The sequence below is a fragment of the Artemia sp. Qi Xiang Cuo genome, chromosome 21 (genome assembly GCF_049724085.1).
Source record: "Artemia sp. Qi Xiang Cuo chromosome 21, ASM4972408v1, whole genome shotgun sequence".
Taxonomy (NCBI): Eukaryota; Metazoa; Arthropoda; class Branchiopoda; order Anostraca; family Artemiidae; genus Artemia; species Artemia sp. Qi Xiang Cuo.
In genome coordinates this window covers 47,763,110-47,783,983 of record NC_142814.1, presented here as the reverse complement: position 1 = coordinate 47,783,983, position 20,874 = coordinate 47,763,110, and the positions used below count along the sequence as shown (strand labels likewise).

General features: G+C 35.6%; 1 protein-coding gene across 1 annotated transcript in view; it reads right to left on the bottom strand.

Moving 5' to 3' along the window:
• Positions 1 to 20,874, bottom strand: part of LOC148939641 (uncharacterized) — a 363,231-nt gene that overhangs the window by 64,815 nt on the left and 277,542 nt on the right. The window contains exons 13-14 of the mRNA XM_089106934.1: positions 9,116 to 9,251; positions 4,298 to 4,419 (exon numbers count right to left, since the gene is read on the bottom strand). Coding sequence (XP_088963060.1) covers positions 4,298 to 4,419; positions 9,116 to 9,251 — 258 coding nt within the window. The remainder of the gene's footprint in view (positions 1 to 4,297; positions 4,420 to 9,115; positions 9,252 to 20,874) is intronic.

Here is a 20,874-nt window from a genome sequence, read left to right as displayed (position 1 = left end):
GAAGTATTTCAAAACTACACATTGAGCCTCCCAGTTCCAGAGGAAGTGCCACAGTGCCACATGGTGATGCATTCGTTCCTAAAAAGCCATTTAGTCCATACAAGGTAAATGATTAATATACACATTCATTGTAAAGCTTTCACTTGACGTTTCATAAAATTAAGTTGAGTGATGTATAATTCACTTGAGCTATTATGAAGGAGGAGCAGTGGGTCATTGCGTTGGCAGGAGGGTGGGGGGGCATACCTCAAAGAGTGCATTTAATCCCCAATTGTCTAAGTCTCCACGAGTCTTCAGATAAATATAGAAGGGGCCTGGGGAAAAAAAGTTTGGAATTAATCTCTAATCTCCCTTCATTTAACCTAAGAAATTCATCACTAATCCCTCTTGATTCCTGAGAATACTTTGGGTCTACGTCTTTAAAATTGGGGCTAGGGATGATAGGCCTATTGGTGCCTAGGCCCCCAAAAACTGGCGCTAGGCCCCTCCTGTTACTGCAATCTTTTCTATGTAGCATAAAGATTACATTTACATATCTGTAGAAAAGTAAGAGGTAGAAAAGTAAAGGCTGTGTATCATCCACTTCGCATGAAATTTCTGGAGGGGTGAGGGCAAACGCTACTAGGAGCTTTGTTTTCAGTTATTTTAAATGATGGCCTCATTTTCTATTCATATTAAATAAAAAAAACAAGTTTTTTAAACTGAAAGTAAGGAGCGACATTAAAACTTAAAACGAACAGAAATTATTCCGCATATGGAAGGGGCTTTCCCCTCCTCAACGCCTCGCTCTTTACGCTAAAGTTTTTTATTGTTTACAAAAATAAAGTTTTGAGACAGAGTCAAACTTTAGCGTAAAGAGCGAGGCGTTGAGGAGGGGAAAGCCCCTTCCATATACGGAATAATTTCTGTTTGTTTTAAGTTTTAATGTCGCTCCTTACTTTCAGCTGAAAAAACTTGTTTCTTATTTATTTAATTTCTGAACGTTTTTTAATTAAAGCAGGTTTTGATTTTGGCTAACCGTACATGAATAATTAAAACGAAATTTGCATATTAATTTTACTATTGTTTGGTTAAGTCGCTTTTTCGAAACTTATTTAATTTTATTTACGGACATTTTTAATAGAAACAAATACATGTAGCTTACGAATTAACTTACGTATCGGACTCCTATATTAATATATATTTAATATGTATATTAGGAGGTCCATACCATATTCAATACCTCACTCTATAAGCCCAAGTTCGAATTTTGTTCCAATTCTTTAAAAATGACCCCTTAATCACAAAGGCCGTTAATTAGAATAGATAGCTCTTTTGAAAGCACTAAAAAAAACTATAGCGTAAAGAGCGAGGTATTGACTTGGGGGAGAACCCCCTCATATACGTAATAATTTCTGTTCATTTTAAGTTCTAATGTTGCTTCTTACTTTCAGTTGAAAAAACTTGTTTTTTAAATTTAATTTCTGATCGTATTTTAAATAATGCTTGGAAATCCGGCGCCCCCTTCATAGAAATGTCCCTTACCCCAAAGAAACATCCTCTCAGGAAAGATTCTCCCGAGTAACCCCCTCTTTCAGCCCCCCCCCCCTACCTGAAAAAATTCTTCCTGAAAATGTCTGTATACTTCCCAATAACCAATACAATATGTAAGCAATGGGCAAAGTTCATAACTTGCAGCCATTCCCCTGGGAACTGTGGGGGATTAAGTCATCGTAAAAGACATATTTATTAGATTTTCGACTATGCTGAACAAAATGGCTATCTCAAAATTTTGATCGGGTGACTTTGGGAAAACAATGAGCGTGGGAGGGGGCCGAGCTGCCCTCCAATTTTTTTGGTCACTTAAAAGGGGCAATAGAACTTTTAATTTCCGTTCCAATGAGCCCTCCCACAATATTCTTGGACCACTGGGTCAATACGATTACCCCGGGGGAAAAAAAATAACAAAAACAAACAAACAAACAAATAAACACGCATCCGTGATCTTTCTTCTGGCAAAAAATGGAAAATTCCACATTTTTGTAGATAGGAGCTTGAAACCTCTATAGTAGGGTTCTCTGATACGTGGAATATGATGGTGTGATTTTCATTAAGGTTCTATAACTTTTAGGGGGTCTTTCCCCCTTTTCTCGAAAATCAGCCAAATTTTCTCAGGCGCGTAACTTTTGATGGGTAAGATTAAACTTGATGAAACTTATATATTTGAAATCAGAATTAAAATCTAATTCTTTTGATGTATCTATTGGTATCAAAATTCCGTTTTTTAGAGTTTCGGTTACCATTGAGCCGGGTCGCTCCTTACTTACAGTTCGTTACCACGAACTGTTTGATACAATTAAAAAAAATATTCATTTAAAGAAAGCCGACCTGAAATAATTTTATAAATACATTTATTAAAACTCGTCAACAGTTACAACTAAATAGAAGAGGAGAAAATTTATTTCGATAATAAGGTAAGGTACTAAGGTAAGGACATAAGGTAAGGTACTGAAGCAATCAAGAATGCCTACATGATGGGGCTCAGGATGGTTTCAGTCCCGTAAACGACAGAAAATAATGTCAACTCTAAAAACATCATATGCCAAAATGTTAAAATAACGTCAGCTCGAAAAATGGAAAACCGATTGCAAATATCTTGGTTGTAAGTACGAGGCTAGCACATCTTCTGATTTGAACAAAAGATATCCTAACGGAAATAAAAGTTTCTCAAATAAAATGAGTCAATACAGTAGCAATGATCACAACATAAGCTTTATCAAACCAAAAAATATGCAAAATATTCCTATTTCGTGCCAGTTGAAATTTTTTTTTTACAGTTGAAGCATGTTGGGAAGAATAGGAAGATTACTCTGCGAAATAAGACTAAACTATGAATAATAAATAAGACTAAAATAAATAAATAAATAAAATAAAAAATAAATAAGACTAAACCTGGCAATGACACCGGTCAAGTATGGGCTCAAAAATAAAAAATGAATGTACCAAGGACATGAAAATAAAACATTCTCCCTTCTGGATCCTTCTTAGGTCTATTCATACTTGAAAACGGCGGTTTTGTAAGATTTTTCTTTATACTTTTATGAGCTTTTATGGCAGTATCATATTTTCGTCAATGTTCCCAAGTTGAACCTTGAAAATAAAACAAAAAGACTAATTATTTAACTTTGACAACGCTATCGTTCATGAGAATTCAAATATTAGCAAAATGTTGACTCCCAGAGACACCTACATTTTCAAAGAAGAGCTGCACCTTCTTAAGTTCTTTCGCGCCATCTAGCTTTTACTTACATTTTTCACACACATTTTTTTTCAGGTTGGCACCCGCTATTACCAAAAAGTACATAACTGCATAAGGAGGAATAGAATTCAATTCACAAATTTTCCAAATTTGTAAGATATATATGGTTGTGCAAATGCTATATAATCAATTAAAACAATCAAATTTCAGTTCACTGTCCTTGGTACCGTCACTTTAAGGAAACACATTTTCTTATACAAGTGGCATTATTGAAATTATACCTAATTTCACAATTCTTTATTAATTTTCTATTTTTTATTAAAACCTCCGTCATGTTTAATGCACTTTGTAGGGGGAGGTTCCATTCTTTTAAACAATATTTTAAGAAATCCAAAAACCCCTTTGTGAGCCATTTTTTGCAGCGCATTTCGCTTTATTATTGCTAATAAAATAGACTCCTTTCAACTCTCCTTTGATTTTTGAAAAAAAAAGTTCAGGGAGGGTTTGGTCTAGGCTATAAGGTAGATACGCAGCAATTCCCACCGCAATTCTCCCACCGGAAATTCATTTTTCCGTAACGAGTGAAGATCGCTAGGATGTTAAGATGACGATTCCACGATGTAACTTTCCTTAACACTTTTTACCAAATCCTGCTCTCATTTTCCTCTGAACTTCTACATAATAGGCTCTTGTAACAGTTTATTGATCTTCTAAAAACTTTATAAGTTCAGCTCTTCCAGAGCTTTGCAAAACGGTTACCATTAAAATGTTAAGAAATGCCAAAGATTTTTTGAATGCTAGTATACGATCCTTATAAATAGATAAGTCTTGAGATTCGATTCCAATGAATAAATTGACCTATATTGACTATAGAATGAATCTATAATTATAGAAAATATGATTATAGATCAATCTATAATTTACAGATTAACCTATAAATTTGTTCACTAACGATGAATTTACTGTCTTTCCTCTTATAGAGCTTCCCTATCCAGTGATAAATTCTACCAAATACAAAAAAAAAAAAAAAAAAAAAAAAAAAAAAAAAAAAAAACTTACATGGGCCTTAGTGTCCTCGACCACAAGAAGGGTTGGACTTGTAATATCGGCCAATTTTCTATACAGATTGGACAGACTGAAACCATCTTCAGATGTGGTGAATGAACGAATCCAACAACAGCCTACAAACAAAAAGAATACACAAAGTTTTGAGCATATTCAGATGTAGTAGATCAACAAACGAATTCCAACCATTGAAGAAGAAGAAGAAAAAAAAACAAGTCCCGAGAACATTTGGATTTGGTAAACGAAAGAAAAAATAAACAACATTTAAGGAAAAAAAAATATTTCAAATTATTAACAATGAATTCTTAGATACTTGAAATCTTTTCAATCTATCTCTATATTTGAAACTGTCAGGATAAAGTCGATACGTTCTAGGGCCTAAGAACGGCCTAAGAACCGAAAGGCCATAAGATGCCAAGAACAGAAATGCCAAAACATAAGAACAAAATACCACGTTTTATAAGTTTTGCCTTTAAATAGTCTATATGATTCGAATGATGCAGTTGTTTGCACTGATAAATCTAAAAAAAAGAAAATGGGATCTAAAAACACATGCTGCTATTATATTGATGAGATAATTTCTACGCAAAAAACGGCAGTCAGTCTGCCCTTTGTTCGCCAAAGACAGCTGCTCGGAGTAGTCAACCTGCGCAAAAAACGGCAGTCAGTCTACCCTTTGTTCGCCAAAGACAGCTGCTCGGAGTAGTCAACCTGCGCAAAAAACGGCAGTCAGTCTACCCTTTGTTCACCAAAGACAGCTGCTCGGAGTAGTCAACCTGCGCAAAAAACGGCAGTCAGTCTACCCTTTGTTCGCCAAAGACAGCTGTTCGGAGTAGTCAATCTGCGCAAAAAACGGCAGTCAGTCTACCCTTTGTTCGCCAAAGACAGCTGCTCGGAGTAGTCAACCTGCGCAAAAAACGGCAGTCAGTCTACCCTTTGTTCGCCAAAGACAGCTGCTCGGAGTAGTCAATCTGCGGCCGCCCCGAAGGAACGAAACCAGCAGCACTTGGATTCCCAGCCGTTATCAACTCGATCCTAGCAGACGGCGAGGAGGTTTTCAAGTTTGTAGATGACTTCCGGCACTCCTGAATTGCATTCAGAAAATACAGTGGTAAAGCTGCGAGCTTCATCAACCAGCGTAAAATAAAGAGCCTAGAAGTGAATGTACATAAATCGAAAGTCATATGATTTAATCCACTCAAGGGGGAATGATGATACCACACGTGCCGTTTCCAACTGTTTAATCTGCAGCAATACTAAGCGTAACCTTTTCAAGTCATTGCTCATTCAACCTGCATGTCAACAATATCATAGGCAGCACAATAGCGCTGCCTAAGTAAAGAACGATGTGGGCACAATATATATTTGAAGGAGTTGTAGTAGAAACTTCAAAAGGGCTCATTCGATTGGAAATTGAAGGGGCTAGTGCCCTTTTTAATAGTCGAAAATGATCGGAGGGCAACTAACCCCTCCCACGCCCACCATTTTCCTAAACACATCTAATCAAAATTTTTAAATAGCCATTTTGTTCAACTTTATTGAGAGGTCCGGAGATTATGTCTTTGAGGATGACATCCCCTCCCCCACAGCCTTCAGGGCAATGGTTATAAGTTATGCCCTGGGGACATATAAGGTATGTATAAAAAGGATGGTCGCAAAACTCCGGGATGGGCTCATTGGATTGGCAATCAGAAGCTCTAGTGCCCTTTTTAAGATTCAGAGTGATCGGAGGGTGGATACCCCCCCCCTCGTATTTTCCCGAAATGCATCTCATAGAAATTTTGAGATGGCCATTTGTTTTCGTAGAAACTTCTAAAAGAGCTCATTCGATTGGAAATTCAAAGGGCTAGTGCTCTTTTCGAAAGTCGAAAGCGATTGGAGGGCAACTAACCTCCCTCCCACGCCCACCATTTCCCCAAACACATCCAATCAAAATTTTGAGATAGCCATTTTTATTAAACATAGTTGAAAGGACCGGAAATTATGTCTTTGAGAATCACAGCCCCCCGCAGCCCTAAGGGCAAGGGTTGTAAGTTATGCCCTAGGGGCATATAAGGTATATATATAGAAAGGGTGATCGTATAAACTTCGGAGGGGGCTCATTGGATTGGTAATCAGAAGTTTTAGTGCCCTTTTTAAGATTCAGTGATTGGAGGGTGGATAAATACCCCCCCCCACACACACACACCACGTATTTTCCAGGAATGCATCTGATAGAAATTTTAAGATGGTCATTTGTTGTCGTAGAAACGTCGAAAAAGGCTCATTAAATTGCATATTCAAAGGGCTAGTGCCCTTTTTATTAGTCAAAAGTGATTGGAGGGCAACAAGCCCTCCCTACGCCCATCAATTCCTAAGACATATCTAATCAAAATTTTGAGATAGCCATTTTGGCCATCTGGAAATTATGTCTTTGACAACCCCTATACCATCTCAAGACCAGAACACAATTTGCACTTCACTGAGAAGAAGAAGAAGAAGAAGGAGAAAAAAAAAACTGTGAATGGTCAGTTTAGTAATACTGATATATACTCCTCAAAGTTTTAATAATTTTTTATTTATTAAATATAAAAAAGTTAAAACATTTAAACTTATTTTGTTTATTTAAATTATACAACAGAAAACCGAGTCAAAATCAAAACGAGCAAAAATTAACATAAGTAGGGCTGATAGCCCCCATGGTTCTCAAGAATAAAACACAATTTGCGCTATACTGAAAAAAATACGTTTGAAATGTTTTCACCTTTCTTACTTTCATAAATGAACAATAATCAAAACCGTAAGTAATAAATGTCAGTATATGTGAATTAAACTGACAATCCACGGTCATTCTTTTTTTTTTTCTTTTTTTTTTTTTTGCTTTGCTGTGTCGCCTTCAGGAGGCTTTGTGCTGTGATGAACTGAGCTGTTAGCATTGGCACAGAACCAAAATTCACTTGGCAATGTTCCAACCAGCACGTAAGAAGAGAAGGTCTCTTTTGGGAGTTGGCCAATACCCAATAGTCAGGGTCGAAATAAAACCTTTACGTGGCCTAGGCTAATGGCACCTCTGAAGTCTTTTAGGTATATCGTAGGATAAATTTTTATCAAAACTGAATAAAGCGCATATGAGAACCCAAATTGAGGTGCCTTATCTATACCAAGCTTCAGATTGAGACCCATTTAAGGGGTAGACAGGGAGCTCTAAACCGGATACCCAGATCTAAATTGGGAACTTCGATTGATAAGCACGGTTGAAGTAGGAAAGACATTAAAAATGGGGAGACATTGAAAATTATAAAGTTACTTTCCATAACTGTACTCAGCATCATCTATTAAGCGACAAGCAATAGACAAATACAAAGTCAAAATACTTTAAATTATATATCTAAGCAAAGACCGACGGTTATATAACAGGGCAAACATATAAATTACAAGAATTTACTAACTTACACATAAATTCCAAAATTACAAACATAGAATTTACTTATAAAAATTTAAGTTTTCGGATGATTTTCTTTCTTTTGACTGGCTCGAATTAAAAAAAAAACTTTTCTTTCTTTCTACTCACTTATTTCTAAATTTATAAAAAAAAAGGAAAAACTTGGATATTTCATTTTTAATGAAAAAAACCTCCACATGCTGTTTCGCAGTTTTAGTTGTCCAAATTAAAAAAAGTAAAAAATTACTGCTGAAAAATCAACAAAAACTCATGGAACCAAACAGCTCAAGAGAGTGCAGTTTTCCTTTGAGGGTGTAGTGTAGTTGTACTTAGGAATCAACATATAGTTAATATTTGAAATTTAAAGACCGAAAAGCATTGTCAAATTTAACTATTCAGCATTGTCAAATCTAATTTTAATTATTGGTTTCACGGTTCTATGTGGCAATACACACAAAATTGGCATTACCAAAATAACCTAAATTTTTTAAACAACCAAACGAAAATTGCGATTGTCAGGAAAGAACAGACATAAATGGGTACATGGTGTAAAATATATATTTTTTTTAGTAATGAATTCTTGCAAAAATACGTCACAGGAATATACTAACGAAATTGGAGCGCATTATTTCCCTTACAGAATTATAGAAAATTAATCTAATTAAAACTTTTATATAAATCAAACTTATATAAATAAAGTTTTAATAAAATTAAAACTTTTAACCCTTTCTCTTTAAAAAATAATTACATGTCATGGTGGTAGCTTCCTGGAAATAAATCTCCCACGAGATGATACGTGTCGTATAGAAATACAATACGTATCGAAAATACAATACGTATACAATACGTACTGGCGATACCTTGTTAGCATTTAAAATTTTCTGGCCCTTTTTTTCAGTTTTTGTGAAATCTGGCATTTAAACTTAATCCAATCACTTCAGACTCATAAAAAGGGCACTAAAACTTCCGATTCCCAATCAAACAAGCCCTCTCCCAAGTTTTATGACCACCCTTTTTCCACGAAGTGGTAGGAGGAAAAGCCTAAACGTTCTTTACTAGTGCGCCACTTTGACTACAGGAAGGAACTTATTGCTGTTATATGCTGCTGGAGTCTATATTTGAACGAAAGCAGGGGTTTTTAGATTGTCAATGGAAGATTTTTGGCCTGCAGAACTGAATAGAGCATCGTGGAGAGGTATCTTTTGACCTTACGCACCAGCCGGCGTAAGACGACCTAAATATAAGTAAATAGGTCACAAAACCAAAGTTAAAATATTTGAATTGTACATTTAATAAAGAATGGTGGTTATGTTCTTTCTCAGGGTGTGAAAAGAGCCCCAGAAAAAAAAAAAAATCAAACTTTTACCCTTTAACGTTTCAAAACTAATTACCTTCAGTTCGAGGTGGTAGCTTCCTAGCTAAGGCTTTACACATTTCAAAATCCAGTATGTCCGAATCTCCAACTAGGTCACGTACATATGAGTCGAAATCAATTCCCGATACGGTGTGTTTCAACCCAGGCTTGTTCTAAAAACATCAAGTTATCAATCACAGAGTATGGAAAATTTATGAGACTCGGAACTGGCGCTATGTTTGGAGAGGAAATCACCAGTGCCATCTAGCATTTAGCAATTTTGTGTCTTTTTTAGCCTGTATATATGCATGCTCATCTTTTTGGGTACTCTAAAATTTTGTAGAAATTTTGTTACTAGTGGACCTACCAGCTTAAATTCAAATAGCATATTTAACCTGTCGAATCTTTTCAAGCTAGTCTAGGCCCACTTTGTGTAGACTGTATTTTCACTTAAATTTCTTGAAAAAAAGAAGAACAATACAAATTTATTATCACTTACAGAGAAATTCGAGATTTTGTCTTACACAGTTGAAAATTATTTGTTAAAATATCAAGTTTTTAAGTTGAAATTATTAGGCTAGTCTAGGCACATTGTGCAGACTATATTTTCACTCTGAATTCTAGAAGAAAAAATTATACAAATTAATTTTCTGTTACAGAGAAATTCCTGATTTACTCTTATCCAATTACAAATGATTTAATAAAGCATCAGGTTATCTAAATTAAAATAAATCATCAAGTTTCCCAGTAGAAATTATCAATCCAGTCTAAATCAACTTTGTGTAGACTGAATTTTCCCTTTAAATTTTTCAAAAAAAAAAAAAAAATTAAATACCACTTACAGAGAAATTTGACTTATAGTATTATATAATTACAAATAAATTATATAAATTGTCAAAATTTCTTTGAAATTTCATCTTTTTAATGAAGTCGCCAGAAACTACACTGTGTGTGGCGCTAGTGTTTCTTCATTCATAACCTTTATTTTAATTAGATCTATCCCCTATTTTAATTCCTAGTATCCTTTTTTATGAAGATAGCGAGTGTAAAGACACCAGATGGCCAAACTCGTTTCTTCCGCATTATGTCAGGAGTTAAGCAAGGTTGTGTCTTGTCAGCGCTACTTTTCGTAATCGTTATTGACTACATACTGCGAAATACAAGCACAGACGGAATCCAGCTGAATCAAGAAACACGCCTCAGTGATGCAGACTTCGCTGTCGACATCGCCGTCCTAGAATCATGCAAGTAAACACTTCAAGAACTCCTTGACAAAGTGAGGGAGAGAGGAGGCCATGTCGGCCACCTCTCAACACAAATAAATAATGAGAAAACAAAATGCATGGCTACCACAGATTCACCCCTGAGCATCACTTGCGGAGACCAACACATAGAGCAAGTCGTCCATTTCAAATACTTGGGAAGCATAATAGAAAGTACCGGATCGACAACAAAAGAAATGCTCATAAGAATCAGCCAAGCAAATGGGGCCTTCAATAGATTACGGAAAGTATGGCGGTCCCAAAGCTACTGTATACGGCTAAAGCTACGACTGTTCAATAGCAATGTCATTCTAGTACGGATTTACGCAACCAAAACCTGACACTTGAACCAGGAACAAGAGAGAAGTATACTTGGTTTCGAAAACATATGTGTCAGAAGAATTCTCTACTCCCGTTGGAAGCAGAGAATAACAAACCAATCCATCCGCGACAAGATTGGCCAGCCTCTTGTGACACATGTCATAAGAGTCCGCCGATGGAGATACCTTGGCCACGTACTACGTATGGACAATCTCCAACTACCAAATGCAGCGCTCCATTGGCAGCCATCGAGTCCACGCCACAGGGTCAGACCCAGAAACACCCTGCGTCGAACGTACCAGACAGATCTCCGTAACCTGCACACATCAATCCAACCTCAGTGGGAGGACATAATTGCAGCAGCAAACCGGCGGGAAGACTGGCGGCTTCTTCTTGATGCCCTGGGTGCCTCAGGAGGCACAGGCGGATCTAAGGTCTAAGGTAATCCTTTTTTATCATCACTTAAACATTGTCAATATAGTTATAGTTATAATGTTACATTTCAACATAGTTACTGTTCATAGAATCACCTCAGTATTGTCAAATAAGAACATGAAAGGCAATTTTAGTAGACGCAACTAACAATACCCTTACAGGCAGACCGATAAATGTCTTTATGAGGGTAGATCAAAATAATTTACAGTTCTGTTAAACGCTCTACTAGCCAACGACCAGAGTCAAATTACGACTTTTCGCAGCCCCTAAGCGAATATAATTTCGGCCTTCTTAGCTAGAGTGAGGGGTCGTAATTCGCGCCATATTGTTAAATTAAATATTCAGGTTGAAATTCAAGATGTCTTCTTTACCTCTCACAACAGTTTATTCCATAAATGAACTAGTAAATTATTCAGTAATAAGAACTATAAACGTTTCTACTTATTCCTTGAAAAAAAGTACTCCATTAAAAATTGAAAAGGTCCATCAAACTATTGAGTTCTTGTTAAGCGATTCCTTAATGAAATTAAATAAAAAAAACAAGTTTTTTAAACTGAAAGTAAGGAGCGACATTAAAACTTAAAACGAACAGAAATTATTCCGTATATGAAAGGGGCTGTCCCCTCCTCAACGCCTCGCTCTTTACGCTAAAGTTTTTTATTGTTTTAAAAAATAAAGCTGTGAGACAGAGTCAAACTTTAGCGTAAAGAGCGAGGCTTTGAGGAGGGGACAACCCCTTTCATATACGGAATAATTTCTGTTCGTTTTAAGTTTTAATGACGCTCTTTACTTTCAGTTTTAAAAAACTGTTTTTTTAATTTAATTTCTGATCATTTTTTAGTTAATGCAGCTTTTCTTTGCATAAAAATTTTAGTTTTCTTTTGCTAAATGGATGTCTTTACAAATTAACTTACGTAACTAACTTCTATATTCGGATATTTTTCTTCTGGCAAAAAATACAAAGTTGCAGATTTTTGCAGATATGAGCTTGAAACCTATATAATAGGGTTTTCTGATACGCTGAATCTGAGGGTGTGATTTTCATTAAAATTCTTTCACTTGTAAGGGATGTTTCCCCCCTCTTTAAAAAATTGAGTAAATTTTCTCGGGCTCGTAGCCTTTGATGAATAATAATAAACTTAATAAAATTTATATATTTAGAATCAGCATTATAAACACATTCTTTTGATACATTTATTGACATCAAAATTTCGTTTTTAAAAGTTTCGATTACTATTGAGCCGTATCGCTTTTTTTTTTATTGTTTTTTTTATTACGTATATGTTATTACTTATATGAAGGGGTTCTCCACTTAGTCAATACCACCCTCTTTACGTTAAAATTTAAAAAAAAAATTTATTAACAAACCCTAGAATCACAAAGGCCGTTTAATTAGAATAGATAGCTCTTTTGAAAGCACTAAAAAAAAAACTGTAGCATAAAGAGCGAGGTATTGACTTGGGGGAGAACCCCCTCACATACGTTATAATTTCTGTTCGTTTTAAGTTCTAATATTCCTTCTTACATTTCAGTTGAAAAAACTTGTTTTTTTTTATTTAATTTCTGATCGTTTCTTAAATAATGCTTGGAAATCCGGCGCCCCCTTCATAGAAATGTCCCTTACCCCAAAGAAACATCCTCCACGGACATCTTCTCCAGAGTAACCCCCTCCTCTAGCCCCCCTCCAGAAAAAATCCTTCCTGAAAATGGTTGTATACTTCCCAATAACCAATAAATAATGCTGGCAAGTCCGGTGCCCCCTTCATGGCAATTTCCCTTCCCCCATGAAAACTTCCTTCATGGAAAGATCCTTCCATAGAGCCCCCGACCCTCTCATTCCCCCACCGACCCGAAAAAATATCCACAGAAAAAGTCTGTATCATTCCCAAAAACCAAAACTAAAAGTTAAAATTTAGTAAAGTTAATAACTTTAAGCCCTCCCCCTGGGGACTTTGGGGGATCAAGTCATCCTAAAAGACATTTTTATCATATTTTCGACCATGCTGAACAAAATGGCAATCTCAAAATTTTGATCGTGAGACTTTGGGAAAAAATGAGCGTGGGAGGGGGCCTAGGTGTCCTCCATTTTTTTTTTTGGTCACTTAAAAAGGGGACTAGAACGTTTAATTTACGTTCAAATGAGCCCTCCCATGATATTCTAGGACCACTGGGTCGATACGATCACCCCTGGGAAAAAAAAAACAAAAAAGAAAAAAACAAACAAATAAACACGCATCCGTGATCTTTCTTCTGGCAAAAAATGGAAAATTCCACATTTTTGTAGATAGGAGCTTGAAACCTCTACAGTAGGGTTCTCTTATACGCTGAATCTGATGGTGTGATTTTCATTAAGGTTCTATCACTTTTAGGGGGTATTTCCCCCTTTTTTTTAAAATCAGCCAAATTTTCTCAGGCGCGTAATTTTTGATTGGTAGGACTAAACTTGATGAAAACTATATATTTGAAATCAGCATTGAAATCTGATTCTTTTGATATATCTATTGGTATCAAAAACCCGTTTTCTAGAGTTTCGGTTACCATTGAGCCGGGTCGCTCCTTACTTACAGTTCGTTACCACGAACTGTTTGAAAAACCTCTCTGCATCTACATTAGGGGGAATAGGTTTAAATAAATATCCCTTAGATTACGAAGGACATCAAACAAAAAACAGTATTTGAACCCTTAACCCCTCTTATTTCTACTCATATATGAAAACCGCGTATTTTTTAAGATTGGCTGTTTAAAAATTATTAAGTTATTAAAAATTATTATAGTTATTAATAATTAATAATAATTAATACAGTTATTAATAATTATTAAAAATTATTTCAATACAACCTGAGCCTTGTTTTCAGGGCATCCACATTCAAACGGAGTTCAGCACGGATGGTGCAGATTATCGTTTTGAGTGCCGTGTTCAACAGGGGCGAATGTCTTCTCACGACCCGTGATCACCCATGCTATTCTGGCTCGTTACTTTTTAGGAACCCGTGTCCACCAAGCTTAGAATCCATAAGAAAAAGGGCTTTAAAGTTTTTCTGGGTTGAACACAGACAACCTGAAAACGATTTTTATCGAACCCGCTCAAAACACGCTTCCAACCCGGTGCCTGAAAACCCAACTTTGGTTGTTTCAAAAGTATCACATTTTGTCAGTGTTGCCACGTTAAACCGTGACAATAAATAAGTAACACTTATTAGTTAAACTTGGCAACGTTTTTGGGACAAAAGTATGTTCCCAAGTCAATATGTGAAGGACTAGTCACGTGTGTGCCTAAAAAGAATAAAGACCAAGCACTATGCAATTTATATATACCTATAACCATATGTCCTGTTCTTAGCAAGTTACTTAATAAATAAAGTGTTCGTTTCTGTGCGATAAGTGTGAAATTGGGGACCATCAAATTGGTTTCAGACAAAGATTAGGAGTACAAAATGCGCATTCTGTTTTTTTGTTTATAATCAAACGGCATAAGCTATGATGGAAAATGATGAGTCTGTACGCATGCGCGGTTGACATATCTAAAGCTTTTGACTCCACTTTATATTAATAATAATAAAACGATTTTATTTTCAAACGCTTTACACGGTCATGCCGATCAGCGGCAGTTCTTGTCATAATGAGGTACTAAACATATAAAACATGAAAATTAGAGCCATAGCCATCGTCATACAAAATTGCACATTGATTCGAAACATCACAGATTCAAACTAAGCACTGTCAAACAGAGTCAAACGCATAAAAAGAATAATGAATTAAAGCAAAGTTATATATACAATTATTGACTCAGTCTTAAATCAATTAATTTTTAACAGTGCACTTAGAACAGCGACGAGAAACATCCCACCCTATATTATTGATAGCCATATTGATATTTATCCCCTGTCGTATGCAGATGAAAACCAGTCCAAAATGCTGAAAACCAGTCCAAAATGCTGAAAACCAGTCCAAAATGCTGAAAACCAGTCCAAAATACTGAAAACCAGTCCAAAATGCAAACCGCTGTTGAGCCTTCAGGCTAGTTTGTCTAAAATTGCCTTGCTATTGAACCGTCGAAGACAGAGTTGATTATTGTAAACCCGAATGAAAAAGAACCGAGTCCCTTAAAATAGCCTCGATAACTGTTCCTAGATCGGACTCTCTCAATTATTTGGGTGTTCCTTTTGCTCACGAACAAGAGCAGTGTGCACTCTGATTATTAATGAGTTAAAAAAGAAACTCCATAAAACATATTAGGGTCTGGCTGACAAAAATTAAGACAATTTAACAAATACACTTTAGGAAAGCTTTACAGCTCCATGTCTGCACCGCATGTGTTTTTTCATAATTCCTTTTTGGAATTTGTTCTCTATATGTGATAAAAAAAAAAACAGGGTACTATTTTACCGGTATGATAAGTATTTTATTGGCATAAAAGATGAGATATTTATTTCAAAAAATTCTATCACAAGCCCCGAAAGACTGAATTCGCATTTCAGAGTCATAAAAAACAACATAAGCAAAAAAAAAATCATATAAAAAGCACGACAACTAAAAAACTAGCAAACAATGCTAGAAGCAACAGTATCAGGATGACAAATCATTCCTTAGTCAAAACTATTAAACTGCAAAATGTCAGCAAGTTAAAATGGTAAAAACTGATAAAACTAAAAACGTATGAAATAAAATATACATTAAAAAGGTTTAAAAAAGAACATATAAAAAGGAAGAGAAAAAAAGAACAAGCTAACGAACATGAAATTGGATATAACCAGTACCAAATAACAAAAAAAAGGAGACAACTAGCGGTATATTTTACCAGTAATGAAGGGGACAAAGGTGTTTTCATATTCAGAGGTTAAGCAACGAATGGAGGACAAGATAGGAGCGAGTTCAGAAAAGTCCGTGGCAGGCGGTGTCTGGGTTGGAATTGTCTTTTGGAGAAAATGTTTTCCGTGCGAGGGTTTGCTATTGCATGTTTTGCAAAACAGAGGCACAACGTACCTCTCCTAAGGTAAAGTGTTTCCAACCTGGCCTTTTTTAGAAGAAGCCTTTTTTAGAAGAAGCGATGTGAAGATGGAAGATGGAAAAGTTCTGGAAGATGGAAAAGTTATCTGCTCCTTTTGAACATTGGAGTAAGAAAATATCAGACTTTCCGCTTAACCATCCACTTAACCATCTATTACGTACGGTTGGGTACACTGATAGTTCCTGTGTTCTAGTACTGATTTAAGTTTCTAGTCGCCTTGGCTTTTTTTCATTAGATATGTTCATCACTTTACTGTATAATCATTAATAATTCTTGTTTTTTTTTGTTTGATTGTTCTTTCTATCTTTTTTTGTTTCTTTTTCTTTTTTTCTCTTTTTTTCTAGAGCATTTTGTAATGTAACAAAAGAGGGTAAAAATATAAGCTTAAAATATAATAACAACAATTATTATTAATACATTCTTAGCTTATTTTTTGCCCCGATTTTCACCCTCGTTTCTTTTTTTAAATTTGGCACCCGCTACTGCCAAAAATTGCGTAGCCTCGTGTGGTCGATATGGAGATAGTGTTGTCAAATTACCGAAAAATAAAAAATCGGTTATTAAAATTGGTAAAATCAGGTAAAATTGGTAAAATAAGGTACTCTCTAGGAAATAAAGGGTAAAATTGGTGTTTTAGAGTTGCCCTGTAGCTACAAGACCGATTGAGCATTTCTTTTTAAGCGTCAATTACAATTTTTAATGACATTTTTTAACGATTCTGATTTTCCTAGGCTTAAAAAAGTTAATGCCCCTTCATCTAGTTTATCAATTTAATTAACTGTCTAGTTTATCCTTCTGGTAATCTTGCAGCTAGGATAATACCTCGGCAATTAGACAGTGCCTGATTTCGGACATATATTTTTTAAAAAAAAAAAAAAATGAATAAAAAAAAATAAATTAAATTTGCCGTTATTTGGGAGTAAAATCATATTAGTCATTTTTTCTATATTTAAACAAAAAGAAATGTTACCCTAACAACCTTGCACATTTGAAAAGGCCGTATTCAGCCACATTCCTCACATCATATATATGTTATTTTTGAATTATTTATAGAAGTACCGAATAAATTAAAAATGAGGTTTGTAACACTTTGATGACTTTGATTAACTAAGCACTGGATCATAAGAGCGAAAGATTCAGTCACTTTCACAGTCTTTGAGACTGTTATCAACAAGATTGGCTTGCAAATCGAGCTCCTCTCTTTGAGAGTTAGATTCTGAATCAGGTGACCGTGCCTGTTTCAAAGCCCCCCCCCCAAAAAAAAAATAAAACAGGACATAAGTCTTCGATACGGCCCTGAAGGATTACATATCAATTTCTACGTCTACCCTCCTGTCGTCTCGCACTTAGAGCAAATTCTGTAATTATCTGACGGTTCCTCCACAACAACTGCTGAAACGCAAGGGCCGTTAAACTAGAATAAGAATTTCTTTTAGACACTGTAGTCAGTAACATCTGATTCAGTAGCAATTGGTTGAAAAGCAGGTTAAATCTTAGAAAAAGAAACTGGAACTTTCGACTTCCAATTGACTAAGCCCCACCCAAAGCTAATTTGACCACCCCTTCACCATGAAGTGTCTCTGGGAAAAAATAAATGAACAAATATTAATAAATTGAACCCTTATGTGTCTTTACCATAGGTAATGCAATACAATTGTCCCCGACTTAAACAGAAGAGTAGAAATTTCAATTTCCCTTGTAATGAAAATCTCGAATTATCCAAGGAGAAAATAGGGAGCAATTTTCCCTGGGGGAGGGGGGATATTCTGTGAGACTGTTTTCCAGGAGGGGGGGGCTTTGCTGGCTTCTGGGGAAAATACGACATGAATACAAGATTTCTCTGATATGAGAAATATAAAATAAAAATGAGGATATTAATTCTGTTTTGGCCCAACTCATTATTGAAAATCCAGGACATGTAGTTCTTTTTGACGAGGGAACTTTAATATTTGAAGCGAATGGCTTCTCACATTTTTTTGGGAAGGCAATTGAAATTAAGAAAAATCCACAAATAGAGACCTTGCTTTAAGTAGAGATACTGGAGATATTCCAATAAACCCAATTTAGAATAACTTAAAATTAAGGAATTCGAATAAAATTTTCCTTCATTGTAATTTAAGATCATCTGACAACACTGTTAATGAAAATTGAATCAGTAGACAACCTAAATCACTAAGCAGAGAATTCTTGTCCACTCTAATCGGTGGATAGTCTTTCTTTTATTCTGGCTTGGTTTTTTGGAGAGAACTCTGTTTTTTCATCACAGCAGAAAAAAATGGTTGTCTATTGACTAATTCGTTTGGTATTTCGTCTACAAAAACCATAAGATAAATGAAACTAAGGATCTTCGAATACTCAGTGCTTCTGCTTCAACGAAATATCTGGTAATTCTACCAATTCTTATGATATCTACCTGAAATAATCTGCTATCTATTTAAAAAGTTTTGAGAACTCTACAGAATAGTCCTCTGCTGAAATTTTTTGAGTAAATATTTGTCTCTCAAGGCAGTGCTCATATAAGAACTGCCTGTCTTTCTTCTGCTCAGTTAGAGTTAATTCAAAAGGCTAGTCTTCCTCCTTTTTTGAGTAAATATTTTTCTCTAAAGGCAGTGCTCATATAAGAACTTCCTGTCTTTCTTCTGCTCAGTTAGAGTTAATTCAAAAGGCTAGTCTTCCTCCTTTTTTGAGTAAATATTTGTCTCTCAAGGCAGTGCTCAAATAAGAACTGACTGTCTTTCTTCTGCTCAGTTAGAGTTAATTCAAAAGGCTAGTCTTCCTCCTTTTTTGAGTAAATATTTGTCTCTCAAGTCAGTGCTCAAATAATAACTGCCTGTCTGTCGTCTGCTCATATAGAGTAAATTCAAACGGCTAGTCTTCCTCCTTGTTTGATTAAATATTTGTCTCTCAAGGCAGTGCTCATATAAGAACTGCCTGTCTTTCTTCTGCTCAGTTAGAGTAAATTCAAAATGATAGTCTTCCTCCTTTTTTGAGTACATTTTTGTCTCTCAAGGCAGTGCTCAAATAAGAACTGCCTGACTTTATTCTGCTCAGATCGAGTAAATACTAAAGTCTAGTCTTCCTCATATTTTGAGTAAATTTATGTCTCTCAAGGCAGTGCTCATATCAGTTGTTAATTTCTTTCGACGTATCTGTTAGAGTTAATACATCATTATAGTCGTCATCAATTTTATAGTAAATATGTGACTCTCAAGTAAGAGATAAAATAATACCTGACGGTCTGTATTAAGAGACTTTATATTTCATTAACTTGTCACTACTTGCTCCTTTTTTGAGTCAATATTTGTCTCTCAGGCAGTGCTCATAAGAACTGCCTGTCTTTCTTCTGCTCAGTTAGAGTTAATTCAAAGGCTAGTCTTCCTCCTTTTTGAGTAAATATTTGTCTCTCAAGGCAGTGCTCATATAAGAACTGCCTGTCTTTCTTCTGCTCAGTTAGAGTTAATTCAAAAGGCTAGTCTTCCTGCTTTTTTGAGTAAATATTTGTCTCTCTAGGCAGTGCTCATATAAGAACTGCCTGTCTTTCTTCTGCTCAGTTAGAGTTAATTCAAAAGGCTAGTCTTCCTCCTTTTTTGAGTAAATATTTGTCTCTCAAGGCAGTGCTCAAATAAGAACTGCCAGTCTTTCTTCTGCTCAGTTAGAGTAAATTCAACATGCTAGTCTTCATCCTTTATTGAGTAAATATTTGTCTCTCAAGGCAGTGCTCATATAATAACTGCCTGTCTTTCTTCTGATCAGTTAGAGTTAATTCAAAAGGCTAGTCGTCCTCCTTTTTTGAGTAAATATTTGTCTCTCAAGGCAGTGCTCATATAAGATCTGCCTGTCTTTCTACTGCTCAGTTAGAGTAAATTCAAAAGGCTAGTCGTCCTCCTTTTTTGAGTAAATATGTGTCTCTCAAGGAAGTGCTCATATAAGAACTGACTGTCTTTCTTCTGATCAGTTAGAGTAAATTCAAAAGGCTAGTCTTCCTCCTTTTTTGAGTAAATATGTGTCTCTCAAGGCAGTGCTCATATAAGAACTGCCTGTATTTCTTCTGCTCCGTTAGAGTTAATTCAAAAGGCTAGTCTTCCTCCTGTTTTGAGTAAATATTTGTCTCTCAAGGCAGTGATCATATAAGAACTGCCTGTCTTTCTTCTGCTCAGTTAGAGTTAATTCAATAGGCTAGTCTTCCACCTTTTTTGACTAAATAAGTGTCTCTCAAGTCAGTTCTCATATAAGAACTGCCTGTCTTTCTTATGCTCAGAAAGAGTTTCTTCAAAAGGCTAGTCTTCCTACTTTTTTGATTCAATATGTGTCTCTCAAGGACGAGCTCTTATAAGAACTGCATGTCTTTCTTCTGAGCAGTTAGAGTTAATTCAACATGCTAGTCTTCCTCCTTTTTTGAGTACTGAAGACGGCGTGGCGGAAGTCCCCGACGAAATATCTACCTCTTTCAGTTTCGCTTCTTTTTTTCTGCTGGCTGACAATACCCTAATTTTTAACGGCTATTTAGTTTCTTCTTAAAGGCTATTTATGAGAATCTGACCACACTTTTAATGAAAATGGGATCAGTAGACAACCTAAGTCAATCACTAAGCAGAGAAGTCTTCCCAATCTAATTGGTGAATAGTCTTTCCTTTATTCTGGCTTGGTTTTTTGGTTAGTTTGATTCAGTCTTTCTTTGGATCAGTTACAGTTAAATTCAAAAGGTTAGTCTTCCTTTTTTTGAGAACTGAAAATGGCTTGGCAGAAGTCCCCAATGAAATATCTACATCT